Source organism: Arvicanthis niloticus, chromosome 1, assembly GCF_011762505.2.
Source record: "Arvicanthis niloticus isolate mArvNil1 chromosome 1, mArvNil1.pat.X, whole genome shotgun sequence".
NCBI lineage: Eukaryota > Metazoa > Chordata > Mammalia > Rodentia > Muridae > Arvicanthis > Arvicanthis niloticus.
This window is the reverse complement of record NC_047658.1, coordinates 97,921,528-97,936,042: the sequence shown is the minus strand read 5'-3', so window position 1 is coordinate 97,936,042 and position 14,515 is coordinate 97,921,528. Positions and strand designations below refer to the sequence as shown.

The following is a 14,515-nucleotide window of genomic DNA, read 5'->3' as shown; positions in this document are numbered from 1 at the left end:
TTTTTTAAAACCTAATGAGCCAAGTCAATCATCTCTTTTTCTCCTTGGAGAAGTACAACAGGTTCCTCGGTTGCAAAAATATTTTTGTTGCTGAGCCTGCAGTTTTCTATGTCCGCCAGCTGCCTGCCTGTCACACTTCTGTTTAGGGCTGGGGCTTTCGGGCTGGGCCTCATGTTGGCTGAAGTTTTCATCAAAGGCTAATGTTGCAGCCACTGGCTGCAACTCAACTGAGTGATTCAACATGCCTTCTGGAAACAGTTATGTCAACCGCTCGTTTTCTTTAAAACTATGCAGTAGGGGGAACTGTGTATTCCCCATACCCAGAAAGAAGAAAGCAGAGGAGGCTTGGGGAGCAGGGTGTTACCATACAAGAACTTGCCTAAAGGAGAGGGGAGCATGTTCTAGCATGTGACCAGCAAGGGTGGTAGAACCATGGGCTGTGGACCAGGTAAGCCAATGCTTTGCTGAAAACCAAGTATAGCATCTGCATGGCAATGTAAAATAAAACATAGCCCCGGGTTCATAGGATCTTTTCCTTTTTTCTACATACTCTCCCCACATCTTAATAGTCTGTATTTACTCTGGTCCTTGAAGAACAAAGAAATCCCCAGATTGGCAAGTAAGTGCAGACGCCCAATTGGTCTCAAAATCCAATGCTTGACCACCCAGCTATATAATCTCCACACTATACTACCTGGGGTAGAGAAGTAGAGCCTGGTATCTCTCCTTCCCAAGGTCCAATCCAGAGATGATGGATGACCTCAAGGGCTTTGGCATTGCCACCTCTATTCAGGGATATGTTGGGTACCTAGATCAGAGTAGAAGCTTTCCCTTGCCTGGTAATCCATGGAACACACCATTAATCTGTCACTCCAATCCTTGCATAACTTCCTGCTCTAAGCTCTGTGAAGTGTGACAGTAACCCCAATGCCCATGACTCTTTTAGGCACTGGATGTCTTCCAGGCATGGGATATAGTTACTATCACCACACAGACAAAGAAGGGGAACAGGCAGGGTCAGAAGTCCCCATAGCATAGTACTGGGAAGACCAGGAGCTATCCTGAGGAGGAATGAGGAGGAAGGATCATCTGAGCCCAGGCTCCACGCCCACTGAGCACACACCATTGTCCCATTGAGAATCTAGGACAAGACACAAACTCAAAGATCAAATTAGGACAGTGGCCTCAGAGCATGGGACCTCTCTGAGCCCAGGGGTTATAAAAGCACAAATCATGAGTGCATAAAGTCATCTGCCAAGTGGACCAAGAGTGAGATGCCTAGAATTTAGATTAAGGAAGAGGCCATGAATGACAGCATGGTCAAGACAAAATCAAAGATGGCTGTGGTGAATGAAAAGATGAATCTAGGCGCTAAGAGGCTAGGGCAGGAGGAACCTGCTCATGAGATTGGTGTCACCAGCATCCTTTTCCCCACTGGACATGCTATTGGTGTCTAGGGATGCAGGACACTTGAGAAGCTGGTTGGAAGGGAGATGGAAGAAGTGAGAGCAGTGGAGGGAGATGGGAGGAGAGGGAGAACGCAGGAGGCAAAAGAAGAAGAGGAGAAACGTAAACGCTGAAGTGCAACCTCCTTCCTCCTCACTGTTTATGAACACCACCATAATATTTAGTCTCCTGTGAGATATATCAAGAAATCTTCGCTATTTCAAATATCCTCTTGTTCTGTTTTAGACCACAAAATGTCAACAGCTCTGTATGGCACCCACAGGAAAACAAACAGGATGTTGGTCAAACCTTCCAGATGCATCAACCCGTTTGACCACCGACCTCAGCATGGCTGCTGTGGCAGTGTCCCATCATGGCGGATGCTCAATAAATATTTAGAAAAATCAATGAACAAGCTTAAAAGATCCATTAGACTCTTAGCAAAGGAGAGGGGGGGAGAGTGGGGCGATCCTGACATTAGCTAAAGCCTAGCATTTTGGCCATGGTAAGTGACCCGAAATGCCTTGGTTTGCAATTATCTTTAAAGTGTTCTTGCTGTGAGATTTCAGTGTCGTGTTTTAACTAGTGCCATGTCAATTGTTGGATTTAGTAGAACAATCAGTCCCCAATCCACCACAAGGTCTTACCTTTTCATTACCATAGAAGTCTGGAGGATTTAGCAATCAGTTAGGGGAAACTGTGCTCTATGTCCAGATAATTAAGAGCCCTTTTCATTTTGAGTCTCTCAGGAAATTGAGTGCCTAGAAGGCCTTGGAAGCTCCCAGAGGAGGAACAGGCTAGCAGCAAGGTACTTAGACAATACAAAGAGATAGCAGCTAACTAGAAACGCTGGCCTTGTGATGTAGAAGTTATCATAAACTCGCTGGAAAATGCCTGTTTGCACATAGTCCAAGACACAGATCATCCAGGCTGGGCAGAAAAGGAGAATTAAGAAGCTTCACCCATCATTTCCCACCTATCCCCAAGGCTGGCTCAAGGCATCTCATCTCCTCCTGACCATCCCTTCTGCAGATAAGCTCGCACTATTTATGGAAGCCTTCCAGCCTTGGGCGGGTTCTTGCCCTTTTCCCCTTTGTCTCCTTTGCTCCATTTCACTCCTGTCTTGTACACTAATCCTCAGCTCCATGACTAGTGCCCACTATTGCTACATGTGCAAAAATATGTGGATGTGTGTATATGTAAAGTTGATTGAAGCTTTGCTCCATCCACTAAATGTGTGTATGTGCATATATATGGAAAGAGGCTGGGGCTTGTTGAAACTTGCTTCATCTACCATGTATGCATGAGCATACTTGATTTCCCTCGCCCTTTTCGGCAGCCCCAGGGAGCTTCTTGCCAGCCCCAGAGAATCAAGCTTTGTTTCCTCAGAGAAAAGTATTGAGCGATCAATCACCAACTCTACACCCCACCTCAGTTTACCCTGGATGTCTAAGCAGACGTAGCAATGTCTGGCCAAGACAGGTGTTCAACAGCACATAAGACACAAATAATGAAAGGGGGCTTAATGTTGGATAGTAACCTGGAAAACGTCTTGTAATTCTAGTAAATTCCTGTTTACCAACACCACACAGAAATGACAGACTTAAACATCTCTACTCAGTGCGGCAAAACCAAAGCCTCATTTTCACAGAGGCAAACTCTTCCCAGAAGATAGACAAATGAAGTCAGCTTCACCACCCACACTTCTTCTGGTCCCTCTGTGCTTCTCTGAGCTTTGTGCTTCTTCTCACATTCTTCCCAGACACTTGCCGCTCTCTCAGAATAAGGATTCTATCTGTCTCTAGTGCTGGTAAAGTCTCGCTATGAAGCACTGGAAACCAAATGTCTGGCTTCCCTTGCCATATGGTCTCCAGGCCAAGTATGTAATTTCTTTGGAACAGAATGAAAGCAGCCATAGACTGTATAAATGACCGGGCATGGGTGTGTTCTGATAAAGTTGTTTACAAAAAAAGATGGGGGTCAGATATGGACAAGAGGCTACCGATGGCCAATCTAAACTAACACAGACATGCTCACAACAGTCAAATAAGTCCCATTCTGTCCCCCCTAGATGAGAAAGATGGGAGGGACTCCCAGTGACCTGAGTCTTGCTTTGCCTGAACCATCATATCCTCTTTCTGATTCCCTGCAAAGGGTGCCAAAGAGGAAAAAGGCATTGCCATATTAAGAGAAAAATGGAGCCAAAGAATTTCCTCAACCATCAACGAAGTTCTTGAAATGGGGCCAGAGAACACACAGGGCTCCAGTTCTGAGTTTGGGAAGTGAAATATTTTCACATGCCAAAATGACTACAATCAGAACAATAAGGGGCCATGTAGCCATTCGCTTCTGGACTGAGGACTTGCACTGTAGAATAAAAGCCACCTTCCACGTCCCTGTCTGCACTTCTTCCTTCATGAAATATTAATGCTCACCTCCCTACAAAAAAAGGTAAAAATCAATCCGGTAATAGGAGCTTTGCACATCAACAGAATCTGTGGCATCTCTGACAACTGCAGCAGAAGCCCTCCTAGTTCTGAGAGAGAAGATCACAAAAAGCACAGCAAGAGGAAGCACAGAAAAGCATCCAAAATGGACAGACACAGAAGCCAGTGGACATTCACAAAAGCCAGATAGGAAGGTTTGGGGCAGTGAGTGCCTACTCCAGCTCCAGCCTGCTTTACAGGAAGAGGACAGCATCCAGAGGATGCACAGGCTTTGGTTATCTGATTTGCTTTTGGAAGAGCCCAGGGGCTTAGTCAGCATCCTCTGACAGTCAAGTGGCCTGAGGAGAACCCGAGTGAGTCAGCCCCATCGGCCGGCCACCAGAGGCTGACAATCCACATACAGGGCCAAATTATGGGAGGTTTAGATATGAAAGTCCCAGTCCCCACAGCACCCTCCCCCCCAAGTGACCCTGCTCTGAACTCCATGGTGAAGCATCAGACTTCAGGCCCTCTCAGCAGGCTCAGCAGTAAAAGGACCCTCTATGAGCAAAAACAATGATACCCAGAGGCTATGCCTCAGCCACTTCAAACAGGTCTATGAGACTAGTGGGCCAAATGTGGCCAGGCACCTACCTACAATGGCAGGCCTGAGGGGAGAAAGAAAACCACCGCAAGTCTGGATAAAGGTTGTGTCCAAATATTTACCTGGTGGTTAGAGTCAGGGAAAAGAACCCACAGGAAGTCTCCTTGCTTCCTCAGCACTCTGAGGTACTAAGACCACAAGCTCAGTGTAGCCCTGACTTGGGCTGTATCTGGCCAAAGCCAACAGTGGGAGACAAGAGTGCACAGCCTGCCTGCTGCAAAGTCCTCTTCATCTGAAGCTGGTTCAGAGGAGCGAGGTACTAGCCATGATATCTCTCTCTCTCTCTCTCTCTCTCTCTCTCTCTCTCTCTCTCTCTCTAAAGATTTATTTTATGTATGTGAGTACACTGTAGATGTCTTCAAACACACCAGAAGAGGGCATCAGATCCCATTACAGATGGTTGTGAGCCACCATGTGGTTGCTGGTTGCTGGGAATTGAACTCAGGACCTATGGAAGAGCAGTCAGTACTCTTAACCGCTGAGCCATCTCTCCAGCCCCCTCTCTCTCTCTATCTCTCTCTCTCTCTCTCTCTCTCTCTCTCTCTCTCTCTCTCTCTCTCTCTCTCTCTCTCTCAATCCATCACACTGGGGAGCTGTGGGCCTGGCTAATCTCTGAGCAGATGCTGTTGTCTCCATCAGGGTTTTGATTAGTTGTGGTCTACACCATGACCAAACGCAAGTTTGGGAGGAAAAGGCTTATTTGGCTTATACTTCTCTATCACTGTTCATCATAGAAGGAAGTCAGGACAGAAACTCACTCAGCGGAGGAATCTGGAGGCAGGAGCTGATGCAGAGGCCCATAGAGGGATGCTACTTACTGGCTTATTCCTTATGGCTTGCTCAGCCTGCTTATAGAACCCAGGCCCATCAGCTTGGGGATAGCACCATCCACAATGGGCTGGGTCCCTCTCCATCAATAACTAAGAAAATGCCTTACAGCTGGATCTTATGGAGGTATTTTCTCTTTTTTTTGTTTGTTTGTTTGTTTGTTTTTTGGTTTTTCAAGACAGGGTTTCTCTGTGTAGCCCTGGCTGTCCTGGAACTCACTCTGTAGACCAGGCTGGCCTCGAACTCAGAAATCTGCCTGCCTCTGCCTCCCAAGTGCTGGGATTAAAGGCGTGTGCCACCACCACCTGGCATGGAGGTATTTTCTCAATTAATCTCCTTCAATGATCAAATATTAAAAGAACCAAGTTCCTAACAGTCTTTCTAATCTAAGCTTCATATGCTTTCAAAGACCTACAAAGACTTAGTGTTACCAAGTCCTGGCTCTATATTGTTATTGTGTTTTAGTTTTTGTTAGCTTAGAAACTAGCAGTTTTCTTTATGAATACACCCTTTTTGATTAGGAAAACATGCTGTTCTGTGTTTTGTGTTTGGTTTTGCGTCTGCTTTAACTAGAAATCTCCATGTTAAATACTATGCATATTTGGCTTTAAGTCTTTGTTTTACCTCTCTTTATGAGACTAAACATATTCTGTCCTTAGACATCTATCTCATCTTTCATCAAAAAAAAAAAAAAAATTCCCTCCTTCCAGATAATTCTAGCTTTTATGTCAACTTGACCTAAAACTGGCTACATAGATGTCCAGTACCCATGACCTGACCTGAAGGCCAAAAGAAATGTGTCTTTTATACTCTAGCAGATGATGTGGAGTCTGAACAGAGATGAGGAGCTGAGGAGATGGCTCAGTCAGTGAAGTGCTTCCTGCACAAGCTTGAGGACCTAAGTTTGATTCTCTGAACCCACAAAGAAGCCAGGCACACCTGGGATCCCAGCACTGGGGAGGTAGAGCTAAAGGGAGCCTTGGAGCTTGCTGGCCAGCCACTCTAACCACAACAATAACCTCCAGGTTTGGCAAGTGACCATGTCTCACAGAATAAGGTGGAAAGCAGCTGTCACCTAAATAGAGAGAGACAGACAACAGACAGACACAGAGACAGAGATAGAGAAATCAAATCAAGGAAAGCTAGGTTCAGGGTTACAGGCCTGAAATCCTAGGTATTTGGGGAGCTGAAACAGGAAGATTACTTGAGCCCAACAGTTTGAGGCTATTCTGAACAGCATATTAAAACACACACACACACACACACACACATCCAAAAATAATGAAAAATTAAACAGCAACAAATAGCAACAAATTTCTATTTAAATGAGGAAGGAGGGCAAATACAGAATCTATGGAGTCTTATCCCTCTTGTGATGGGGATTGGGGAGGTTAAGGAGGACTCAGATGTGGGAAACTACTTTATGCAGTGAGTCAGGCAAAAGGATGTCCCTGGGGTCTAAAGCAGGATGTGACTGCATCCCTGAAGAACAAGGGAAGGCCAGGAAGAAAGACCGCTCTAAGCCTCGGGGAGCTGTGCAGAGATGGTGGGGAGTAGGAGGATGAGGGAAGGGGCTCCAAGACAAGCCGGGTGAAGGAAGGAGTTGTCACTCTGAAATAGTGGTTCTCAGCCTTCCTAATGCTACAACCCTTTAATACAGTTCCTCATGTTGTGGTGACCCCCAACCATAAAGTCATTTCATTGCTACTTCATAACTGTAATTTTGCTACAGTTATGAATCCTAATGTAAATATCTGCTATGTGACCCCCCAAGGGGGGTGCAAACCCATAGGTTGAGAATGGCTGCTCTGAAAGAGAGGGTTTCTATAGCATATTCGGGGCAGCATCTGGAGGAATCAGTACAACAGCTGGAAGAACAGCTGTGCGAACAAATTTCCCCTGTACTTTCGTAACACTTCCCCATATTTCTGCCCATGCCCCTGTTCCAGACTCAAGACACCTGATAGGATGACATTTAACATTTCCTCCGTCACTTGCAGCTCTATCCTCCTCTTAAACTGCTGGGGGGGGGGGGGGGAAGAAAAAGAAAAAAAAAACTGTCTTTGGATTAAAGTTAAAAATATTCTGTACACATGGCCAGTGGCTCGTCTTAAACACATTTGGAAATAGTTTGTATCCCAAGCTGAACTAGTTTGCCCTCAAAGCTGCTTTCCATTAAAATATTTACATGTGTGAGCCCCACCCCCCACCTCCAGACCAACACTGATTCCACTGAGGACCCTTAGTTTCAGCTCTAGGACAGGAGAATCCCGTGAGGCTAAAGGGAAGACCTGTAGGGGTCATCCTCTCTCCTCCAGGGGGCGGAACAGAAATCCGGACTACAGAAGGCTACCCCATGTGAGCCTTTCCCACTGAGCTCTTCAGGGTCTCAAAATGCAACAGGCTGAGTGAGTGCACATGTGTCGGCTCAGCAGAGAGAAACAAAAGAGAGGCTTTTGGTCACAAGCCCAGAAAGCTCTCTGGCAACTGCAAGCCAAGCAGCTTCAAGCCCTTAGAGATGTGCGGCATCTCTGTGAGAGGGAGGAAGTGAAGGCACTTAGAAAGGGCCTGCCTTGTGCCGGTGACTACAGAGGCCTTACAAGCTGTGTCCTTTCCATGAGCAGTGTCCATCAGCGGTTTGCAATTATAAGGGGCAGCCTGCGCTTACCAAACTTGGGCCATGTGGGTTGAGGCACTGTGGTGCAGAAACACCCACCCACCCATCCAAAGCTGTCCAATGGTGGATCTGCCCAAAGAAAAGATGGCTGGTGCTCTCAGGAAAAAAAAAAAAAAAAAAAAAAAAAAAAAAAAAGAGGGGAGGATAAAAATCAAGAGAACAAGATGTCCATTGCGCCTTCCATTTCATGAAAAAGGACAGTTTTAGTGTGAGTCACAGACAACTCAAGCAAACTCATGCTGATAGGAAACTGGGCCTAGATGACCAACCCCTGAATTAGTCACTGGCTTTAATCTCCTGATCTTCATGCCTTCACATCCCTCCCTCCCTCAAACGCTAGGACTGTAGATATGCACCACCACACCCACAATCCTAGTTTGTCTTCCCTGACCTGTTCCTTTGTTGGTGCCCCTAAAATGACACAACACCAAGCAAGCGCCTAACCCATCACTGCCCACCACACACCTTGATCACACCACACACTACGAGGTAAATTCTGCTAGAACACAACTCACCTGGGTGGCCAGCCTCTTCCTTTCAAATCAAGCTTTACAAGCCAGACTCTCCCTACAATAACTCTCATCAGAACAGGGACAAACAGAAAAGAAGAGCGGGGGTTGGAGAGGGGGGACAGGTTAGTTGGCAGAAACCAGGCTTTGATGTGGGTGTCTGCAATGTAATAGCTTTTCATTTCCAACCATTTTCAAAAAGCCACATCGGTTCAATTTTACATTTCCAAACATGGGGGGGGGGGGGGGGTTCGTGCAGCACATGTCAAATAGCAGGCTTCTGGTTAAAGAGCTGGGCTCGTAGGGATTGCCTGAGGCCCTACACACAGCTTCTCTGTTGAGAGCCTTCACGTTTTGCCTGGATATGCCAGAGGTGACACGAGGCTCCTCCTGTCTCCACATTGGCTCAAAATCAGAAAAGAATATCCCTGGACTGGAAGCAATCACGTGGTATGCACCCACGCATTCCAAACATGAAATTACTTGAGGAGACAGCTCACAAACCACACAGGCCAGCGCCCTGCCTGCAGATGGCCAGGAGGCCCCCATTGCTGGCTGCCTTTCAGGAACTGAGTCTGAAGGTCCTACATGTGGTCACTGGCTGTGCTATTCTGGCCAATCTCCTTCCGGTGCTACCACTGAATTCTAGACACCTTGCTAGCAGCATTCCTAAATGGGGACATGCCAACCTTTCCATGGGCTATTTAAGGTCGTGCTATTCCATCCCAGGTAAAGGCCAGGGTCTGTCCTTGTGCTAATGACTATGGAGTTGGGTACCTGGAGTCTGCAGCCTGGCTCCGAGGAGGCTAAGGGGTGATAAAAATGGAGGAGTAGCCTCTGAGCATTCCTTCTTCTTTTATAAAATGGGAATAACAAGGCTACTCTGTATACTAGAGAACGGTTAGATGTGAAGTCAGAGCCTGGACCAACTGTCTTGGTACCAATAAACACATTTAGAAAGATGAGCTGTTGATAGAAATTTCACAGTAACTTAGCAGAAATAACACACAACTGTGACCTCACTAAAGTCAGTCATAGCATGGGCACAGAGCCTGTATCTACAACCTTCAGCCCCATCCCAGCCTCTGAGAAGGTAAGGGAACAAGCCTGGTATGGAGGAGGTTCTGAAAGGCTGCCTGATGCTGTTTTAAAAGGGATAAAAGGACCCAGAATCCTACTGCCCCAACAGTATCTTAAGCTTTCTCCATCCAAGAGCTGGAATACACAGTAGGACTTCACACCTAGCTAACTGCATAGCTCACAGTCAGATGAGAAGCAAGCAAGAGTTCACCAGAAAATGCTACACTTCATACCCGCCCCACCCATGTCTGTTTCTGCACCAACCACAAAATTCCCACTGACCCTTCTACCTTCTATCTGAAGGAATTCCAAACGACAGGAAGAAAATGGAAACTCTAATCTCACCAAAAGTGCAAACAGACGTCACATCCCCATGTGATCTACATGAGGTGGGCTGGGAATTTCTACCGGTGATCCGGTAAGAAATGTATTTAGTTTCAGGCATGAAGGCCTTGCTAAACAAGTGTGGGAGGTGTGGCTGAGTGCTTGGCCAGCTTTCACAAAGCCCTGGTTTGATCCACAATACTGTGTAAACCTGGCTTGGTCCCACATATCCATAATCCTCATATGGTAGAGGCAGGGGAGTCAAAGGTTCAAAGCCACCCACAGATTATAAATGTGTTTGAAGGCAACTGTGCTACATGAGACCTAAAACAATAAAGACTTTGCTGAGCAAAAGTGACTATAAACAGAATTATTAAAAACATTTTCTTTCTTTTCCTTGAATAAAAATTTTCTTGTTGGGTGTGGTAGCACTCGGGAGGCAAAGCCAGGAGGATCTCTGTGAGGTCAAGGATAGCCTGGTTTACAAAGTAAGTTCTAAGACAGCTAGAACTTGAGATCTTGTCTTAAAGTATCCAAAAATAAAATAAAATAACATTCAGGTAAGACTAGAAGTAGCTACGCCAACAACCCGCAAAGCAATTGCATATAAGCATTTTTCAAACCGAGCTCACTCTCACAGTGTCTTAGTTTTGTACTGGCCCTGCTTCTAAGTTCTGTACTCATGGAAGGCTATAATTTGGGTAGATAGTGCACTGCAGCCCTTTTAAGGGGACTATGGCCATGTCATCATATAAGGGAGAGGTGCTAATTTTATCTTAAGTTTCCCAACACCTTGAGTATAAAAAGCTTAACAAGCTGGAGAGATGGCTGAGCAGTTAAGCACTGACTGCTCTTGCAGAGGTCCTGAGTTCAATTCCCAGCAACCACATGGTGGCTCACAACCACCTGTAATGGGATCCAATGTCCTCTTCTGGTGTGTCTGAAGATAGTGACAGTACACTCACATACATAAAACAAACAAACAAACTCTTAACAAGGAGCTCAGAGATGACTCAACAGTCAAAAGAGCATAGTACTTTTGCAGAGACCCAGTGTCCAGTGGCTTATAACCCTGTAACCACCGCCAAGGGTATCCAACATCTCTGTGTATATGCCCACTTATGAACATGACACACACTTAAAAATACTTTTTTTAAAAAAATCTTTTTAAATCCCATTCTGTAGCCACAGAGAATCCAGGTCACCTCAGTGAAGACAAACATAACTTTGTAATAGATGCTTTTTCATCAAGGATAGGAATTTCCATTCTTTCCAGCTACCCATTAACTCTTTGTAGCCTGTTGCTTTATAAAGATAAAATGCTACTTTAAAAACCTCTGATCTGAGAGCCAGCTTCTTCCAGGGACTTTCATCCCCCCCTCTCTTCAGCTTCTGTGTTACTGCTGAATGTTCCCGGGGTACCAGAAAGCTCTGATGTCCTCACCATCTCTACCTCACCTTCTGAGAGCTGGGCACTGCTGACCCAGAAGGCACTTGGGCCTCAGATTCATCTCACCTGGTGGTCAATCTTGATAAGTGCAATGTCTGCTTTTTCATCCACATCCTTGATTTTGGCTTCATAGGTAGCTCCATTCTTCAGCTCAACCTTGACCCGGTTTTTGTTGGTCACCACGTGAGCGTTTGTCACAATCAGTCCATCCTCCGACACGATGAATCCAGACCCACTCGCCACTGGCACCTCCCTTTTCGAGAAAGGAAGCCTGAAACAGACATTATTGAGTATCAGCCCATTTGCATACACAAGTAAAGGACTCTGCGAGAGCAACTCACACACATCGAGCCAGCATTTAACGCTTTCTAAATAACACTAAGCTGCTTTTTGGAATGCATCAAAAAGATTCCACTTAGGAAATGTTCCCTGGGAATCTCTTCAGAGCTAGAAGTTATTAAAACACTTGAAGGGCTAAGATTATAGGTCTAAATAGGGAACTTTCCCTAAGGCAGAGAACTCGATCGTAACACAGGAATCTGCCCAGTGACATTCCTGACACTTTAATGTGCTTCAAAAGTAGCTCTGGTGCTATTTATTAGTGAGGGAAAAGGAAGGCCTCTTTACTTGCGATATAGTTCAATGTGAACCACAGCAGGGGCGATCTTCTCCACCACATCAGCAATAAAGTTGTACTTATGACGCAAACTGTTGGGATCTTCCTGCCCTGAGGACAAAAGCAGAGATGAGACAGTTCAGTGCTACTGAGCCTGAGCTGAGGCCTGGAGCAAGATATGGGATACAGGGAGCCAAAACGCATTAAAGCATCAACACACACTTACATACATGCATACTCACTCAAGCACACAAACATACACATACATGCACTTACATATATATGTGTGTGTGTGTGTGTGTGCGCGCACGCTCATCTATATAGAACATACATGAGCATATGAACACATATGCACATGTAATCATACATAACAAACATATGCACACACACACTCACACACACACACTCACATGCGCGAGCCTCTCTGTGAAAGGGAAACAATCACTCCCTAGGCTCTGGGCTATGAGTAAGAACTGGGACCTTTCTTTCCAGTCCTCTTGTGACCCATCACAGCTGCATATTCCCAGGCTCCCCAAAAAGTTCCAGGGCATCTGTGGATTATTCCTGTTCCATCAGGGTCTGCAGTACTCCAACCGGACACAACTGGGCACAGGGACATGCAGGGACCAGCTTCTTATGCTGGAAGGAAGGGGGCCTCCATCTGCCCAGTTCCCCAGCCTAAGCCGATTGATAGAGCCATGAAATCTGATCTCTCTTCCCATGGTGTGATGATATTCTCAAGTTCAGGAAAAGAACTGCAACTGTTAGGAGACAAACTAACTTGACAAATTCATGGCAGAAACACCTTAATATGTCCACGTTCAAAACCTTTTAATTTTCTACTTTGTGGCAGACTTTGAAAATGAGCATTGTTACCATATTATATTTGGGGAAACTGAGGCCAGGATTTCTCCATGGATACTAAGTGGTCTTAATAATAAACTTAAATAGCAGGAAAATCTGGCATCTGTCCCCAACTCTGTGGTTTCATCCAATGCATAACTTTCCCACTTCTGCATCAGCATCACACAGAGCTGCTTCTTGCATCAGTTACCTTCTGTTGCTGTGAAAAGACGCCATGACCAAAGCAACTTATAGACGGAAACTTTTATTTGAGTTTACACTCCAGGGAGATAAGAGTTCTTTATAGTGGTGGGGACAGAAACAGGAAACCGAGAGCTCACATCCTTTACCACAGTACAAACCAGAGAGAGCAAACTGGGAGTGATGAGAAGCTTTTCATCTCAAAGCCTACCCCCAGTGACATACTTCCTCCAGTAAGCCTATACCACCTAAGCCTTCCCAAGCAGGGCCAGCAATTGGGAACCAAGCATAAGGGGTGGAAGGTGGGGGTTTCATTTAAACCCCACAGTTCTCCCACGTTCCTAGGTAGTTATGATTAATAGGCGTGTCCCCCTGAACACCCAAATAAAAGATGGAACGAACGATGGGAGTGGAAACGTTCCTCCTGAACAGAGTCTGGCAAACGTCACTGAGAGACAGCTGTAAACAAGTGTATCTGGGCTTCCTGGGACAAGGACCAAGTGGAGGTTTAACTCCAGCTGGCCAGCAACCAGAAGGCACGTGGTATTCTGAAACCACCAGCTGCGAGACTCCTGCCTTGAAGATTAACTAACTCACTTCTTTCTGATGTGCTGAATTAGGCTTAAGATGATCTGCCCACTCCGGGGTGAACATAAATATGGGATTTTCAGGCTCAAATGAGAAGCAGGTACCTTTCTCAGACATAGTAGGGAGAGTGGCTCCAATGTCTGTCCAGGAAAGCTACAAGAAGGATCTGGCCTAGGCACATGAAGGCCTGAGGCCTATCTTCAGTCCACAGGTTAGTCTCCATTTCCTCACCAGCAAAATGTCTCCAGGATGAGTTGTGTGTGTGACGGTTTGATTCCTGACTGGAACTATCAGCATGACAGGAGGTATCAAAACAATGAATATGTAGCTCTGGGGATGGGTACAGGGCTCTCCCATTGGCTAGTTGGAGCAGGGAAGAGGACAGTGACAAGCTAGCTGCTGACTTCCATTGCTGTGACCTAGTAGACATTCACAGAGAAACTAAACACAAACTAAGCACAGAAATGCCCACTAATTGCTCAAAGATGGACAAAACATCAACCCAAAGAGAAGAGATGTGTGATTTCTGCTCCTGTCGTTTCAGAGCATCTTTAGATGTAAAGGCAGTGTGGTTGGGGGCCTGTCCATGTTTCATTTAACTGGAGGGAGTGACTGTTACAGTCTACTTGTGTCTACAGACACCCTGATGGCCCTCCTTCTGACCTTCTTATAGAATGGTCAACCCAGAGACACCCACTCCATAGGTGAAGCCAGGCTGGCTCTGTCAAACCCAGGGAATGCAGAGAGATGGAGGTTGCTGCATCCAGAGCCCTCATCAAGGGAAGAACACCAAACACTAGCTCTGACCTCTGATGGTCACTCATGGCTCTGGGCACTGCACCCACTATTGTGTGGCCTCAGCC

The 14,515-nt window shown here is 46.0% G+C and overlaps 1 protein-coding gene across 1 annotated transcript in view; it reads right to left on the bottom strand.

Annotated features, from left to right (window-relative positions):
- The window catches only part of Htra1 (HtrA serine peptidase 1), a 49,538-nt gene that overhangs the window by 13,127 nt on the left and 21,896 nt on the right, over positions 1–14,515 (bottom strand). The window contains exons 2-3 of the mRNA XM_034505612.2: positions 12,032–12,131; positions 11,471–11,675 (exon numbers count right to left, since the gene is read on the bottom strand). Of these exons, the coding sequence (XP_034361503.2) occupies positions 11,471–11,675; positions 12,032–12,131 (305 nt within the window). The remainder of the gene's footprint in view (positions 1–11,470; positions 11,676–12,031; positions 12,132–14,515) is intronic.